Here is a 12256-nt window from a genome sequence, read left to right as displayed (position 1 = left end):
CCTGTACTCCTCTGAAAATTAAACTTCATCTTTATTCCAACAGCTCCATTTAGCACCTGCGACTCAGGGAAGGAAAGTGTCAGCCCCATTTCGCATGATAAAACTTTTTTTTGTGGGAATATTATCCTACAGGCCTCTGCTCCCAGGAAAGAAATTTGCTTTATGAGAAGTACTGACAGAAAAATGCTGCTAATCTTGCACGTGTTTTCTCAACTCTCTCATTGTATTGTGCCTCATTTTAATTGCATGCAACTGCATAGAACAGCAGCAGATCTGCTGCAAATGTGGATGTAAGAGCTGAAATGGTGCCTTGGGAGCTCCCAGCTGTGCTGCTGCCCTGGAGGTGCAGGGGATGAGCCTCATCACCCCATGGTTTGCTGTCTGATCCCCCCTCCAGCAGCTTCATCCCCTCCCCTTGCCTCCCCCTCTGTGGCCCTGCTGCTCCTTAACCTCAGCCTCCCCATCCCAGAGCAGCCTCTGCTCTGAGAACTTGGGAAGGCCTTGAACACCCCAGGAATGTCAGTGTGCACCCCAAATTCTTCTCCACAGCCTGCTCTGAGCCCACCTCAGGCAGCACAGGGAGCTGCCCAGCCTCAGGCAGTCACAGGAGCACATCCAAATCCTCTGTACCCCGAGCATCTCACTGCTCCTGCCACTGGGAAAACAGGGAAGCAGCTGCTGAAAAATCAAAGGTTCATGGTGTTACCTCCACTTGTGTCCCATCCAGGCCTGGGATACTTGGAAAAGTCCAGACAAAACAAGACTCTGTGGTTCACACTATAAAACTGAAAGACACCAGAGCTCTTCAGCTCTAACAGGTACAACAACCCTCAGGGTGACTCTGAGAAAACCAGGTCAATTATAAAGAATTGGAGGGATCATTCATGCTCTGAGTGTTCTATAAAATTATCAGAATTAACTGCAAAGTCAGCTTTCAGTCCTTGTCCTTCGAGTGTTTTTCCTTCCTTTTTTCCTGTTCTCCTTTGAAATGAATGTCTGTCTATAACTTTTGCTCATCTTTTTCATTTTTTTTAGTTCATAACAAGTCTCTCTCTTCCATCCCTCCCAGTTTCTCTTCCTGCTCTGTTTCACAGGAACACTCTTGCCCCATGTGCTATGAGCACAGTCCCTCACCTGAGGTTGACCCCAGCCAGCAGAGCCCTCGCTGCCCTCCTGCCACCTCCCTTCCTGCTCTGAGGATCCCTTTAGCAATTAGCTCTTATATGTTACCTGTTTATCTGTAATAAAATATTGTTTGCTGGGTTAATTTGCAAGCAAAAAAATTAGCTCAGTGATCTTGAGATTAATTCTCGCAGGTATCTAGGCATTTTACTAGATGTCACTTTAAAATGCAACCTGGCCCTTGGGGCTGGCAGTGTTGTCCTATCAGAAAAAGGACATTTTACAGGTAACCACCAGAAAAATCCAACTCTTTATCTTTCAAATAACCAACCTGAAATGATTGATACAGAAACAAGAAACTGTGGTTTATCTTAAATATGTGCATTTTTTTCAATAAGTCATTTTCAATTAATTAATCAATAATTTATTTCTAAATCATACAGCCTGTGCTTTATGGAATATTAAGCCAAAGATAAGCCAAAGGGACAGGGATTCTTTGTTCTGTCCCCTGAAGTCTGATAATCTCTGTGACAGCAGCTGCAGGGATGGTGACAGACCTTCTCCTCTTCCCCTGCCCAGCTGTTTAGGAGCTGCTGTTTGAGCAGCTTTAGCTCTCCCCTGCTGCTTTGGCAGCTTTTTCCCTATGGCTGTGTAATAATTAAGATGCATTCACAAGAATTCTGCTTGTTCAGACCAAGCAGCTCCACCAACACCATCCCCACATCCATCCAGGCAGGGGCCAGCACAGCCAGCTCACCCTGACTCAATGTCTTCCCAAGTTTGTTCTCAGTTTCTTGCCTTTGTTTATTTCATATATTTTAAAAAAACCCTTTCAGGCACCCTCCCCCAACACCTTTCCCTTCTCCCAGGATTTGCTCTCAGGTAAAGAATGAAAACTTGGCTCTGCTGGGGACAGGGCAGGAGCTGCTGGTGGGGCAGAGGGAGCCCTGGCAAGGGGCACAGCTGCAGGGACAAGGACAGGAGCAGCTCCAGGGAGGACAAGAGAATGTCCTGGGGTGGAGGCACATGAGGAATGAAGCCTGAGGTGAGGGATATGGGGCCTGAAAGGGTGGAAATCAAATCCAGGTGGGGTCCTCGTGGAGAAAAGTTTGTGAGGGAACTGGAATTACCCATGGCCCTCTTTAGTGGGGACAAGAGCAGCTTTTGGATGTGCATCCAGGCTGGTCAGGGCTGCAGAGTCCCACTGCAGAGAGGGGTCAGGGGGTGTTCCCAGCCTGGGAGCCCAGAGATCACAGAGCCCTGGTTCAGTCTGGGATCCTGATTCAGCCTCATGCTCCCTGTGAAGCCAATCTCACTTAGCAGGGGCTGTTAAACCAACACATTTAGCAAGCAAATCTGGAAGATTCAGCCTCCCCCAGCTCACCCATCCTTAGCACAGTGTTTGCAGCTGTCCATCAACACCCATTGTGCCACTGCAGCTGATTTCACAACATCTCACAACATTTTTCTTGCTGACTGGGCCCTTACTCTGATCTGCAGCACCAACCTAAGCAGGCAGATGCTAGTGGTGAAATTCTGGAGTGAGCTGAGTTCAAACTGCCGTTGATAGCAGTGCATGCAGAATGTCTCTGCAGGGACAGAAAATGTAGTTTTAAGTGCTAGGAGCAGTTTGAAACAGACAGCAGGACCAAAGCTATTGCAGAGCTAATAAATCAGGACTGTTCCCAACACTGTGAGAACCAGAACTTTTCAAATCATCATTCACACGCCATTTTTTCCCTTTTTGCACATTTCTGTAATGTACCATCCTCACAGCTTGCTTCCTCCGAGTCCATTGTGCTCATGTCAGATGTGCAGATCCTACCAATGCCTTCCAAAGACATGCCAACCTTTTGCTCTGATTTCCTGCTTGGTCACCCAGGCACCTGAGCAGGGTTTCAGTTACTGACCTGGTGCACCTCCCACTGGCAGAGTCAGTAGCTCTTCACACAGACATCAATATTTCCAACCTTCCCATTCCCCTTTCATCAGTGCACAGGGATAAGTGCAACCTCCTGCCTTGGATTGTTCTGTACTTTATTCTGCAACACAGGAAGCTTTATCCACAGAGCTGCTCCTTCTGGAAATCACATGGACTGGCACTAAAGTGGTGCAGCAGCAGCTCCATCCCCCCTTCCAACACACACACACTGTCCAAAGCTACTGGCCCCAGTGCTTAGATCCACCCTGGAGAGGGGAAGAGTGGAGAGATGCAGCCCTGAGACCCTCATTTCTATTCCCCAAGGCCTCTTTACATGAGCTTTCCCCCAAGAGGGGCAAAGCCAGGGGAACCAAGTCCTTCCTGAGCCCGTCACCCTCTGCATGGTGGGCCTGGCTGTAGATGGAGGAGCCCAGGTACGTTGGACTCTTACTGGTTTTGACCCTTTTTGTGTACATTTGGGAGCAGCCTTTGTTTCTGTTCAAGGTGCTACTTCTATATTCTCTTTTCCAGGACTGAGGAGGAGAGGGCTGAGGCTGGGGACCTGAGGTTACAGTGCCTCCATAGCTGCTCCCCAAATAGTAAGTGACCATGAATGTGTCTGGCACACAATGGCTTGTACTGTCCCCACGCTGGCTCCCGGGGCCCAGAACCAGGTTTGGAGTAGGAAGCTTTGGGAACAGAGGTTTGTGGCTTTCCCAGACAGCCTTGCCCAAGAGATAACCAACCAGCATAAGAACAGTACAGAATTCTGCAGCATTCAATTTAGGATGTGCACATATCCTATAATTTTGTGTTATCTCAAGAAGCTGTGACTTCATAGTAGTTTAAAAATATGCTCTAATTTACACCTGTATAACTTTCATTATCACTACCTTTTTTCATCTATCTTTATCACCAATTCATGATGATGCATGCTATTGAATATAAAAATGATTGAAAGCAGCTTTGGTAGACAATAACGTTAGTATAATTAATGCCATTTCTTGCACTTTCCCTGCAAATTGCTGCGCTTTTATTCAGTGTTTGCAAAAGCTCTTGCTTTAAGCTATGGGAATCAGTGGTTCAATGTACAGAGCAATGTTGGAGCATGGCTCCTGCCCTGCTCTGAATACTATACTTTTTCTTTACTCTCCAGGAAAGATGTGTGCAGTTTCATGCATCTATTTCCTTGGAAAGAAAGCAAGTGATCCTTCATTCAGCAGGAGGGAGCCTTGGGAGAGTGACTTGCTGGCTCTGCGCTATTAAAATTTGGAAACCTCATGGCATTTTGCTGCCTCTGTCTTGCTGAGATGCACATCTCAGCCACATACTCATGGAAGCTTGGTGTGTGTAACCCCCACCCCTGAGGGTCCTGCTCCCTGCCCAGACCTGCTGGAACAGCTCTCCAGTCCCATGTCACTGCAGGTGGTGTCCCCACAGGCATGATAGTGCTGGCACTGCTCTCCAGCTGGGTTTGTCATCAGCTCACTTGGTAACTCCTGCTCCTTGAAAATGTCATGTCAGTCATGGACCTCTCCACAGGCAGATCCATGTCCTTCATTCTCACAGGCCTGAAACTGTCTCTTGGTACAAAATTGATCTGGGTCATGTTTCCTGAGGATGTTCCTCACCTGCCAAGCTCCTGGCACATTCTCAAATGTGTTTATTTTATTATTGAAGCCTGTCCAGAGGTCTTTGTTTCAAAGAACCAGTAACAAATCTTGGCAATAGGTGTTCCAAGGACTAGGCTCTGCTGTTCCTATGGCCAGCCCTGTCCCAAGCATTTCCATTTTAAAGGACCCAGAGCTCACCCCATAGAGTGCTGACAGCACTGGGAAGGCAAACCCCAAACGAGGAGCCCAGAGTCAGGTCAAAGAACAGTGGCCATCCCTCAGTATTCCATCAGGCTCAGCCTCACGTCCCTTACCTTCTGTAATGAAATCAGATCAATATTAATGAAGTGACAGGAGGGAAGTTGTGCTCTCAGTTCACAGTTTACTTACAAATCCAATAGAAGCTGCAAAATGCTCATTATCCATGCTTATTAGGGAGGAAAAGCCATTAGTTACTGCTGCTTGGGATGGCACCAAGCCTCACAATGCTCAGATGAACCTCTCCTTCTTCAAGCAAGTCCACCAAACCATAACTGGCCTGGGCCTGACCCCAGGATGCTCCTTGATGCTGGTTCCAGGGTCTCACACTCCTAGTCCTTGTCACATTCCCCATTCCAGGGGCCTGTGGCCAGCAGAGGATTGAGAATGGAGAGAAAACAGCAAGAGAAGGGCTTGGCTAAAGGCAGAGCAGCCACTGAGCCCATGGGCGGTGTGGGAGAAGAGAACACACCACCTGGAACAGACCAACCCAGCAGCCACGTGCCACCTGCAGAGGAAATGCCAGCAGCTCACCGGGAGCACTCCATGGACACTTCCCACAGGGTGGTCCCTGCCAGCAGGACACCAGGAGCCACCACCTGGAGTTGTTCCTGCTGCTCTCCGCCACCAGCACCTCCTCCCCTGCAGGAGCTGCCAGCACACCCAGAGTGCTCTGAGGAGGTTCCAGCCTGAAGCCAACTGCAGATGAGGAGTACTGGCTCATCCTCAGGCATCGTGACTCTTTCTGTTCTCCCAGCAAGACAAGACAGGGCATCTGTCCTTGTTGAGAGGAAAGGATCTGGGGGAGTGTCCCTGAGGAGTGAAAGAGCAAAAGCTGTAAAGAGGAGAACAAGGCTGAGCAATTGTGGAAGACAAACACTACCTGGCCAGGTGATTTTGGAAGAGAGAATGTTAAAGGTCTTTGAGCAGCCCAACAGCACTGTGGGAGCACAGGTAGCACAAAGGGCCTCGTGCCAGGGCAGGATATCAGCTTCCTCTGTTGGCAAGACTGAGCTCTCCATTTTGAGAAGTGACCTTAAATTATAAATTCTATCAGAAGCTTGAATCCAGAGTAGACTCAATCAGGACAATGCAGTTATTCAGTCTTGATAATTCTATATTAAACCATTAATGTCCATCTCTGAACTATAATTTTCTTTTAACAGGGTTACAAAGAAAATTATTTTATTTCCTTTAATCCCCTTTAGCAGGGTTTAAACTTACCTGAGCTGAGAACAGCACCAGGGAGCTCTAACTATGACTTGGCATCCTCTGCTCTCCCCAAGCTGCCTTCCTGTGCAAACATATGGCACTGGCCCTATACATCTGATACCCCCGGACATACCAAATTTAGCATTTCCAGACACTTGTAAAGTCTATTTGCTGTCATTTTTGACCTTGGAAGTCTCAGCTTTTTCTTTCAGAAGTGCAGGGCTGCGAGATCTCAGTGCTCCAGCTGGGTACAGCCCCTGAACAAAGATATAGAAATTTTGCATGAGGATATTTTTGTTGTTGTTGCACAGTTATTTACTAGCAAGAAAATCTCAGTGTTATTAGCTCACAGCCAGCAATAGTCCCTGGTTTCAGACATCTGTATGTCCATGCCACTTCCACCCTTTCCTCCAGAGCTGTCCCACCATGAGGCATTAACATGAGGAGCCTGGATCCCATGGGGCAGGTGGGAGAGGTGCAGATGGTGAATGTCAAATGGGCAAGGGATAGGCAGGAGAAATATCACAAAGGACAAGGAGGGACAGGTGTGGTGGCAGAGCCAAAGAAGAGATAAATAACCCTGAAGAGGAAGAGCTGGGCAGGAAACAGCAAATTCTTACTGTCTGTGGCTGAAAGCCTTGGTGTTATTTGAGGCAGATAAACCCAGGGTTCAGGACACCAGCTTCTCTTGTAGAAAACTGAGAGATTATTCCAAATTAATTCAGTGTTAAAGAAATAATATGTCACTGTTTTGGCAGCGTGGGCATTTCAGAAGGGTCACCTGACAAAGAGGAGGCCTTGTAAAAAATAGTTTTATTCTCATGTCATCACCCTGTAGGCATTTCCCCTGGGTCCATCCTACAGCTCTTTTACCATCCTCCCACCCTGGCTGTCTACAGTGAGATTTATGCAACCAATCCCTCAGTGCTCCACTCTGAAGCATAGTGTAATTTTTTCTATTCAGACAAGTTCATCAGAAGAACTCTAGGTTTAGAACACAGTGGAAACAATTCATTAAAAAAAAACAAAACAAATAACATCCACTGGTTGTTTTTTTTTTCCCTCGGTCATGAGTGCCATGGAAGCAAAGTTGTGCTGGATGTGCAGGCAACTTTCAAATGTCTCCAAAAAAGTCTGTAGCACCAGCTGAGCTGGAGAGGGCAAGGCACAGACGGCAGCCAAGGTCACTGTGACAACGGGGAACATGCTTTATATGCTGAGCAGCACAGGCTGGGAGGCAGCAGACAACAAGGGCTTGACGCATTTGAAGTGTCGCTCAAAGTTGAGCCAAGGTTTCTCCTTGTGGAGGTACCTGACAGCTGCAATCAGCTGCCTATTTCATGTCAGCATTGATTCCAACTCCAGGTCTTGCAATTCTTCCTGTAATTTATTCAGTTCATAGTGATTCACCACATAAAAAAAAAAAAAAAGAAAGGGGTGGGGGAAAAATCCCCTCTGATGAAGCACCATGGTTACGGGTCGAAGATCCAGTCTTGCTGCCCTGACAGCAGTGGGAATCTCACTCCTGTCTTCAGGCAAAGCCTTGCCCACTAGGAAATTCCAAAGCTAAAGGTCTCAGTTCTGTCCTCATTTACCTCTGCTAACATCCAGACTGACATTTTGCTTTAACATTGCTTCTTGAGCTACCAGTTCTTCTGCTTCCGAGATAAGGAGGATGATAAAAGTAAATGCAGTCCTGTGTGGAGCATGGCAGCTCATGAAAACTATGGGGTGGAAAAGGGAAGCAAAATAAGCTGACAGTTTATAATACATTTTTGTTTCCTCCAGTGCACAGGTGAATTGAAAGGTTTCTTATATAAATTTCAGTGGGATTAGTTATGAAACGTGCTTTCTGTCACTCTTTTAAATTGCATCTTTCAATAAATGCTTCATCTCCTACAGCTAATCCTGGATTTATGCAAAAAACTCCCCAAACCACCCCCCTCAAAAGCCAACCCTGTCCCACACTGCTAAACATGTGAAATGAAGTCTTTCAGACTGTGTGTGCACCCAAATAGCCTTTCACTTGCTGTGCATCTCCTCTTCCCCCCTAGAATGGAGGTAGGGATTGTTCTCAGTTCAGATAGTTTGACATGGTGAGATATTTTTGGATAAATACATGTAATTTTAACAGCCAAAATGCATTTTTGTTTTAATTGCCTCTAAGTGGGGTTGTCTCTTGTCTCCCATGGTCCAAAGCCTTAGCTGCTGACCCTGACATGCAAGGAAGGGGCAGCAATCCCTCTGAGCCAAATAAATCTGGTTTTCCTTTAAAAAACCTTTTATTCATCAGGGACTCTCCTGCAGCAGGCACCATAAAGTCAGTGGGAACAGAGGTTCCAGTGGAGGAGAAGGATGGTGAGGTGGGACTCAGAGGGGAGAAAAGCGAGAGGAGGAAGGGGAACAGGGGAAGAATAAATAATTTTCATAGCTAGGCAGAACCACAGAATAGCAGAGTGTGGTCAGGGACCCTGGAAGGGTCTGCTCCAGTCCTGTGCTCCCAGAATGTCCAGGCTGGATCAGGCTGCTTCATTCCTTGTCCAAGGATGGAGATCCCAATACCTCTCCTGGCCTCTACCCCACTGTTTGAACACCCTCAGGCTGAAAAGCTTTTCCTCATGCTCAGCTGGCAATTCTGGCCTTCCAGCCCTGTTCAGCCAGGTTAAGAAGGCAAGGCACTCCCAGGTGCTCCCTGGGACACGTGTGAGCTTGTTTTCTCTCCTGCCCTTTACATAACCCGTTTTATGACTCCTTTTAGGCTCTGCTTTTATGCAGTAGCTCTGTAACTGTCTGCATTTCCAATTATAAAACCTTTAAATTTGATTTAAGCCTGATAATTAAGCTGTGATTTTGCAAATTAACCCTATTGAAGCCCAGAGGTGTGAGACATGCTCTTTAGAACCTTAAATGTTTGGTGTTTAATTGCATCCAGCACTGAGGAAAGTGCAGGGAGGAGGAGAAGTGACTGTGCAGCTAATTCAGGCCACTGGTGCTGACAGGACAGGCTCATGCACAGATCTCAGACATCCCATCCAGATGTGTGAGATCCACCACAAGGATTTACCAGATGCACAAAAAGACTCAGTTGGTCCCTGGCATCACTACGAAAGTTTGTCATGTCCTTTGGCTGTTAGAAATCCTGCACCATGATCTGCACAGCAGTTGTCTTTGTGTTCCCCTTCAAGGTCAAAGCATTTCCAGCTGCATTCCCTACCTGCCAGGACAGTTCCAGGCCACAGAGGAGGAACATCTCCCTCTCCTGCCATCAGTATTGACAAACTAAGAAAAATTTAGCCATCTCCTAATTCCCGGGCAGTGCTCCCAGGAGACTGAGGGCCCACAGAAGGAAGGCAGGTCTTCACATTGGGCAGGATGGGCAGGGAGAGGTGCTGTGGCCACCTGCAGCCAGGTTTTTGTGTTCTCCCAGCAGCTCTCATCCCTTGCTGTCCTTCCCCAGCACCAAACCCTTGGTTCTCGCAGAGCTGTGTGGCTTTTGGGAAGGAGAACGTGGCTGTCCCAGTGGTTCTCACACTGAGGACAGCTGACATGTGCTCAGTTGGCAGCAGGGAGGAGCTGGTCCTGAATTCCTGTGCCTTATTCTCAAATGCTTTGCTCCTGGTCATGAAAGGCAGAGGTTTTTATACAGACACGAGAGGCAAATCAGCCTGTGGGGAAATGCAGTTGTGGGAAACCGGCTTAAAATCGTCCCAAAATAGGCCTAAAATTTTCTTGTAAGCCTTTAGCCCAGTCCAGAGGAAAAAGTGTGTGTTTGTCTTTCTTTAGGGCTTCACAACACCCAGCTCTAAGTGTCACTAGCCCGCAGAGGAACAGGAGTGACCATTATGCTCAGAAAATCCCCCCATTCGCTACGTCAAGCTCTTCCAGCGACACATCAAGCAGCTCTTCACTTTCATCAGAACCAACCAGCCAGATCTCCATGGTTCAGGATCAAACCCTGCTGGACATCACCTCCATCACTGGATTGACCCCAGGGGAATCACCAAACCCTCAACCACTTGAGCAAAGAGATACAAATTTAGCAATATCGTGTTCCAGCCCACTCGGAGCAAGGACTATTCCAGCATCTTGCCCAGCCAGCCTCAGGCTCAGTCTAACACCCAGCTCAGCCAAGCCACAGCAATACTCTGACTGCTCTCCAGTCAGCCCAGGGATCAATGCAGCTTCCTTCTCCACCTTCTGTCCTCACTCAGCACAAAACGTACGAGCTTCAGCTTCAGATCACACACTGACCCCCACCAGGACAAGCACAAGGCCTCCAGCAACAGCGACTCCTGAAGAGAGTTCCCAGGCTCCTGGCTATTCTGAAACTGAATTAAAGAATACAGGAAAGGGGTTTGAATCAGATCTGGAAGATCCTGATCATGAGAGGTATGTATCCAGGGCACACAGGTGTCTAAGTCCTCAAATGGCCCGTGTTGGTATAGAATCAGTAAGAGCCCCCCCATAAAAAAAGTTAAATGTCTTTTATGATTCAGATGTTCCCAGTGCTTGTTTTCCAGTACCCAACCTGTGCTTCCACTACACCCTCTTACCCAGGAAGTAAAATGCCCCATTTCCATATGCCCATTTAGCTCTCCAGACCTCAGGACAGACCTGGGCCAGGCTGTCACCCTCAGCTCCTCCAGCAGGGCACAGTTCTCAGGTGCCTCCTTTCCTTCCAAACAAGGCAGCACAACTTTCCCTTGTAGCAGCAGAGAGCTCTGCTGTCCCCTGGAGCCTGACAGAGCAGAGCAGAGCAGGGGATGGTGCTCAGTGGCATGGCCAGGATGTCCCCCCCAAACCTCCACTGTCTGCTCAGACCCCAGGCCAGCTGGGCTCACCCCACTCCTCCAAGCCTCTGAACTCCATCCTGTCTCTGCCACTTCTTTCCTTGGCAGGAGATTTGTAACCACACAGGAATTCCAAGCCATGGAGAAAGAGCTAGAGGATGTAAAGGAAGACCTGAAATGCCTGAAGTGGAAGGTGAGACACATAGGTGAGACGGTGCAGCCCCTGGCCGAGGACAGCAAGAGGTACAATGGCTACACCCTGATGGAGCTCAAGGCCATGGTGCAGTTTGAGGATGACCCTTACAAGGCTGCCCACACGATCCTCACCGCCCTCTTCAGCGATGTCTACTGGCCACAGCACCCAGGCACCGAGCAGGCCTGCAACTCCTGCTCCCTGCCCAAGCCCAACATAGACCCAGAGCTGTACACGGTCTACTGTGACATCCTGAAAAGCATATTCCCTGGAATTAGCAGCCAGACCTTGAGGGAAGAGACTCAACAGGTGCAGAAAGGCACCCAGAGTGCAGTGCAGTAACAGCAGAGCCCAGAGGTGCTGGGCAGAGTGCCCGGTCTGCAGTGACTGTAGAGGATGGGCTGTGCTAGGTCCCGTCGGTCCCTTTAGGCATGGATTGTCTGTGAAGGTGTTGGTGAGCTCTGAGCCCTCATGCCACTTGCCCAGTGACACAGAGTGGGATGGCATCCTGCACTCTTCCCACATTTTAGAAAACAATTGCTCCTTTGGTGTCTCTTTCAATCTATGGACGTTTCCTTCTTTCCAGCAACGACAAATGCTGACAAAAGAATCCCACCAAGGCGTTGTACGTCCAAGCAAGGGCCTTCTCCCAGCCCCAAACAGACCAACCAACCAACCAAACAACCAACCAACCAACCAACCAACCAACCAACCAACCAACCAACCAGCATCTGGGTAGTTTCTATTTTCTAGAGTGTATCATTCATTAAATGACATTACTTGTTAGAAAATTGTGCCTGTTCTTTTTTATTTATTTGTCTAAAAGTGCTTTGCACATCAAATCAATCGGCATCATAATATGAACACACACTGGAATGAGACCTGGGAATTTCAAACCTTCCCCTGCCCAACTGAATCCTTGGTTTCAGGGGCACAAACCCAGGGCACAGTGGTGAGCAGGTCCTGGGGGTCAGGGTACCAAGCTCTGCCATGTGCTCCTAAATCCCCAGCCCAGCAGTGAGACAGGGGAAGGTCTGTGACCTGCAGCTCTCCCAGTCTGTGGGACTGGGCTGACAGAGCAGCTCAGATGTGTTAACCCAGCTGAAAGGTTGTGGCCCCTTGCAAGGGTCCCTCCAGGTGAGCGCTG

General features: G+C 48.3%; 1 protein-coding gene across 1 annotated transcript in view; it reads left to right on the top strand.

Moving 5' to 3' along the window:
* Window positions 1–11858, top strand: part of GSG1L (GSG1 like) — a 57381-nt gene extending 45523 nt beyond the window's left edge. Inside the window, exons 6-7 of the mRNA XM_050980048.1 lie at window positions 9910–10515; window positions 11025–11858. Coding sequence (XP_050836005.1) covers window positions 9910–10515; window positions 11025–11451 — 1033 coding nt within the window. The 3' untranslated portion in view covers window positions 11452–11858. The remainder of the gene's footprint in view (window positions 1–9909; window positions 10516–11024) is intronic.
* The last annotated feature ends 398 nt before the right edge of the window (window positions 11859–12256 follow it).

This window comes from Serinus canaria, chromosome 14 (assembly GCF_022539315.1).
Source record: "Serinus canaria isolate serCan28SL12 chromosome 14, serCan2020, whole genome shotgun sequence".
NCBI classification, from domain to species: domain Eukaryota; kingdom Metazoa; phylum Chordata; class Aves; order Passeriformes; family Fringillidae; genus Serinus; species Serinus canaria.
The sequence above is the reverse complement of the archived record's forward strand: the minus strand, read 5'-3'. Positions and strand labels throughout refer to the sequence as shown.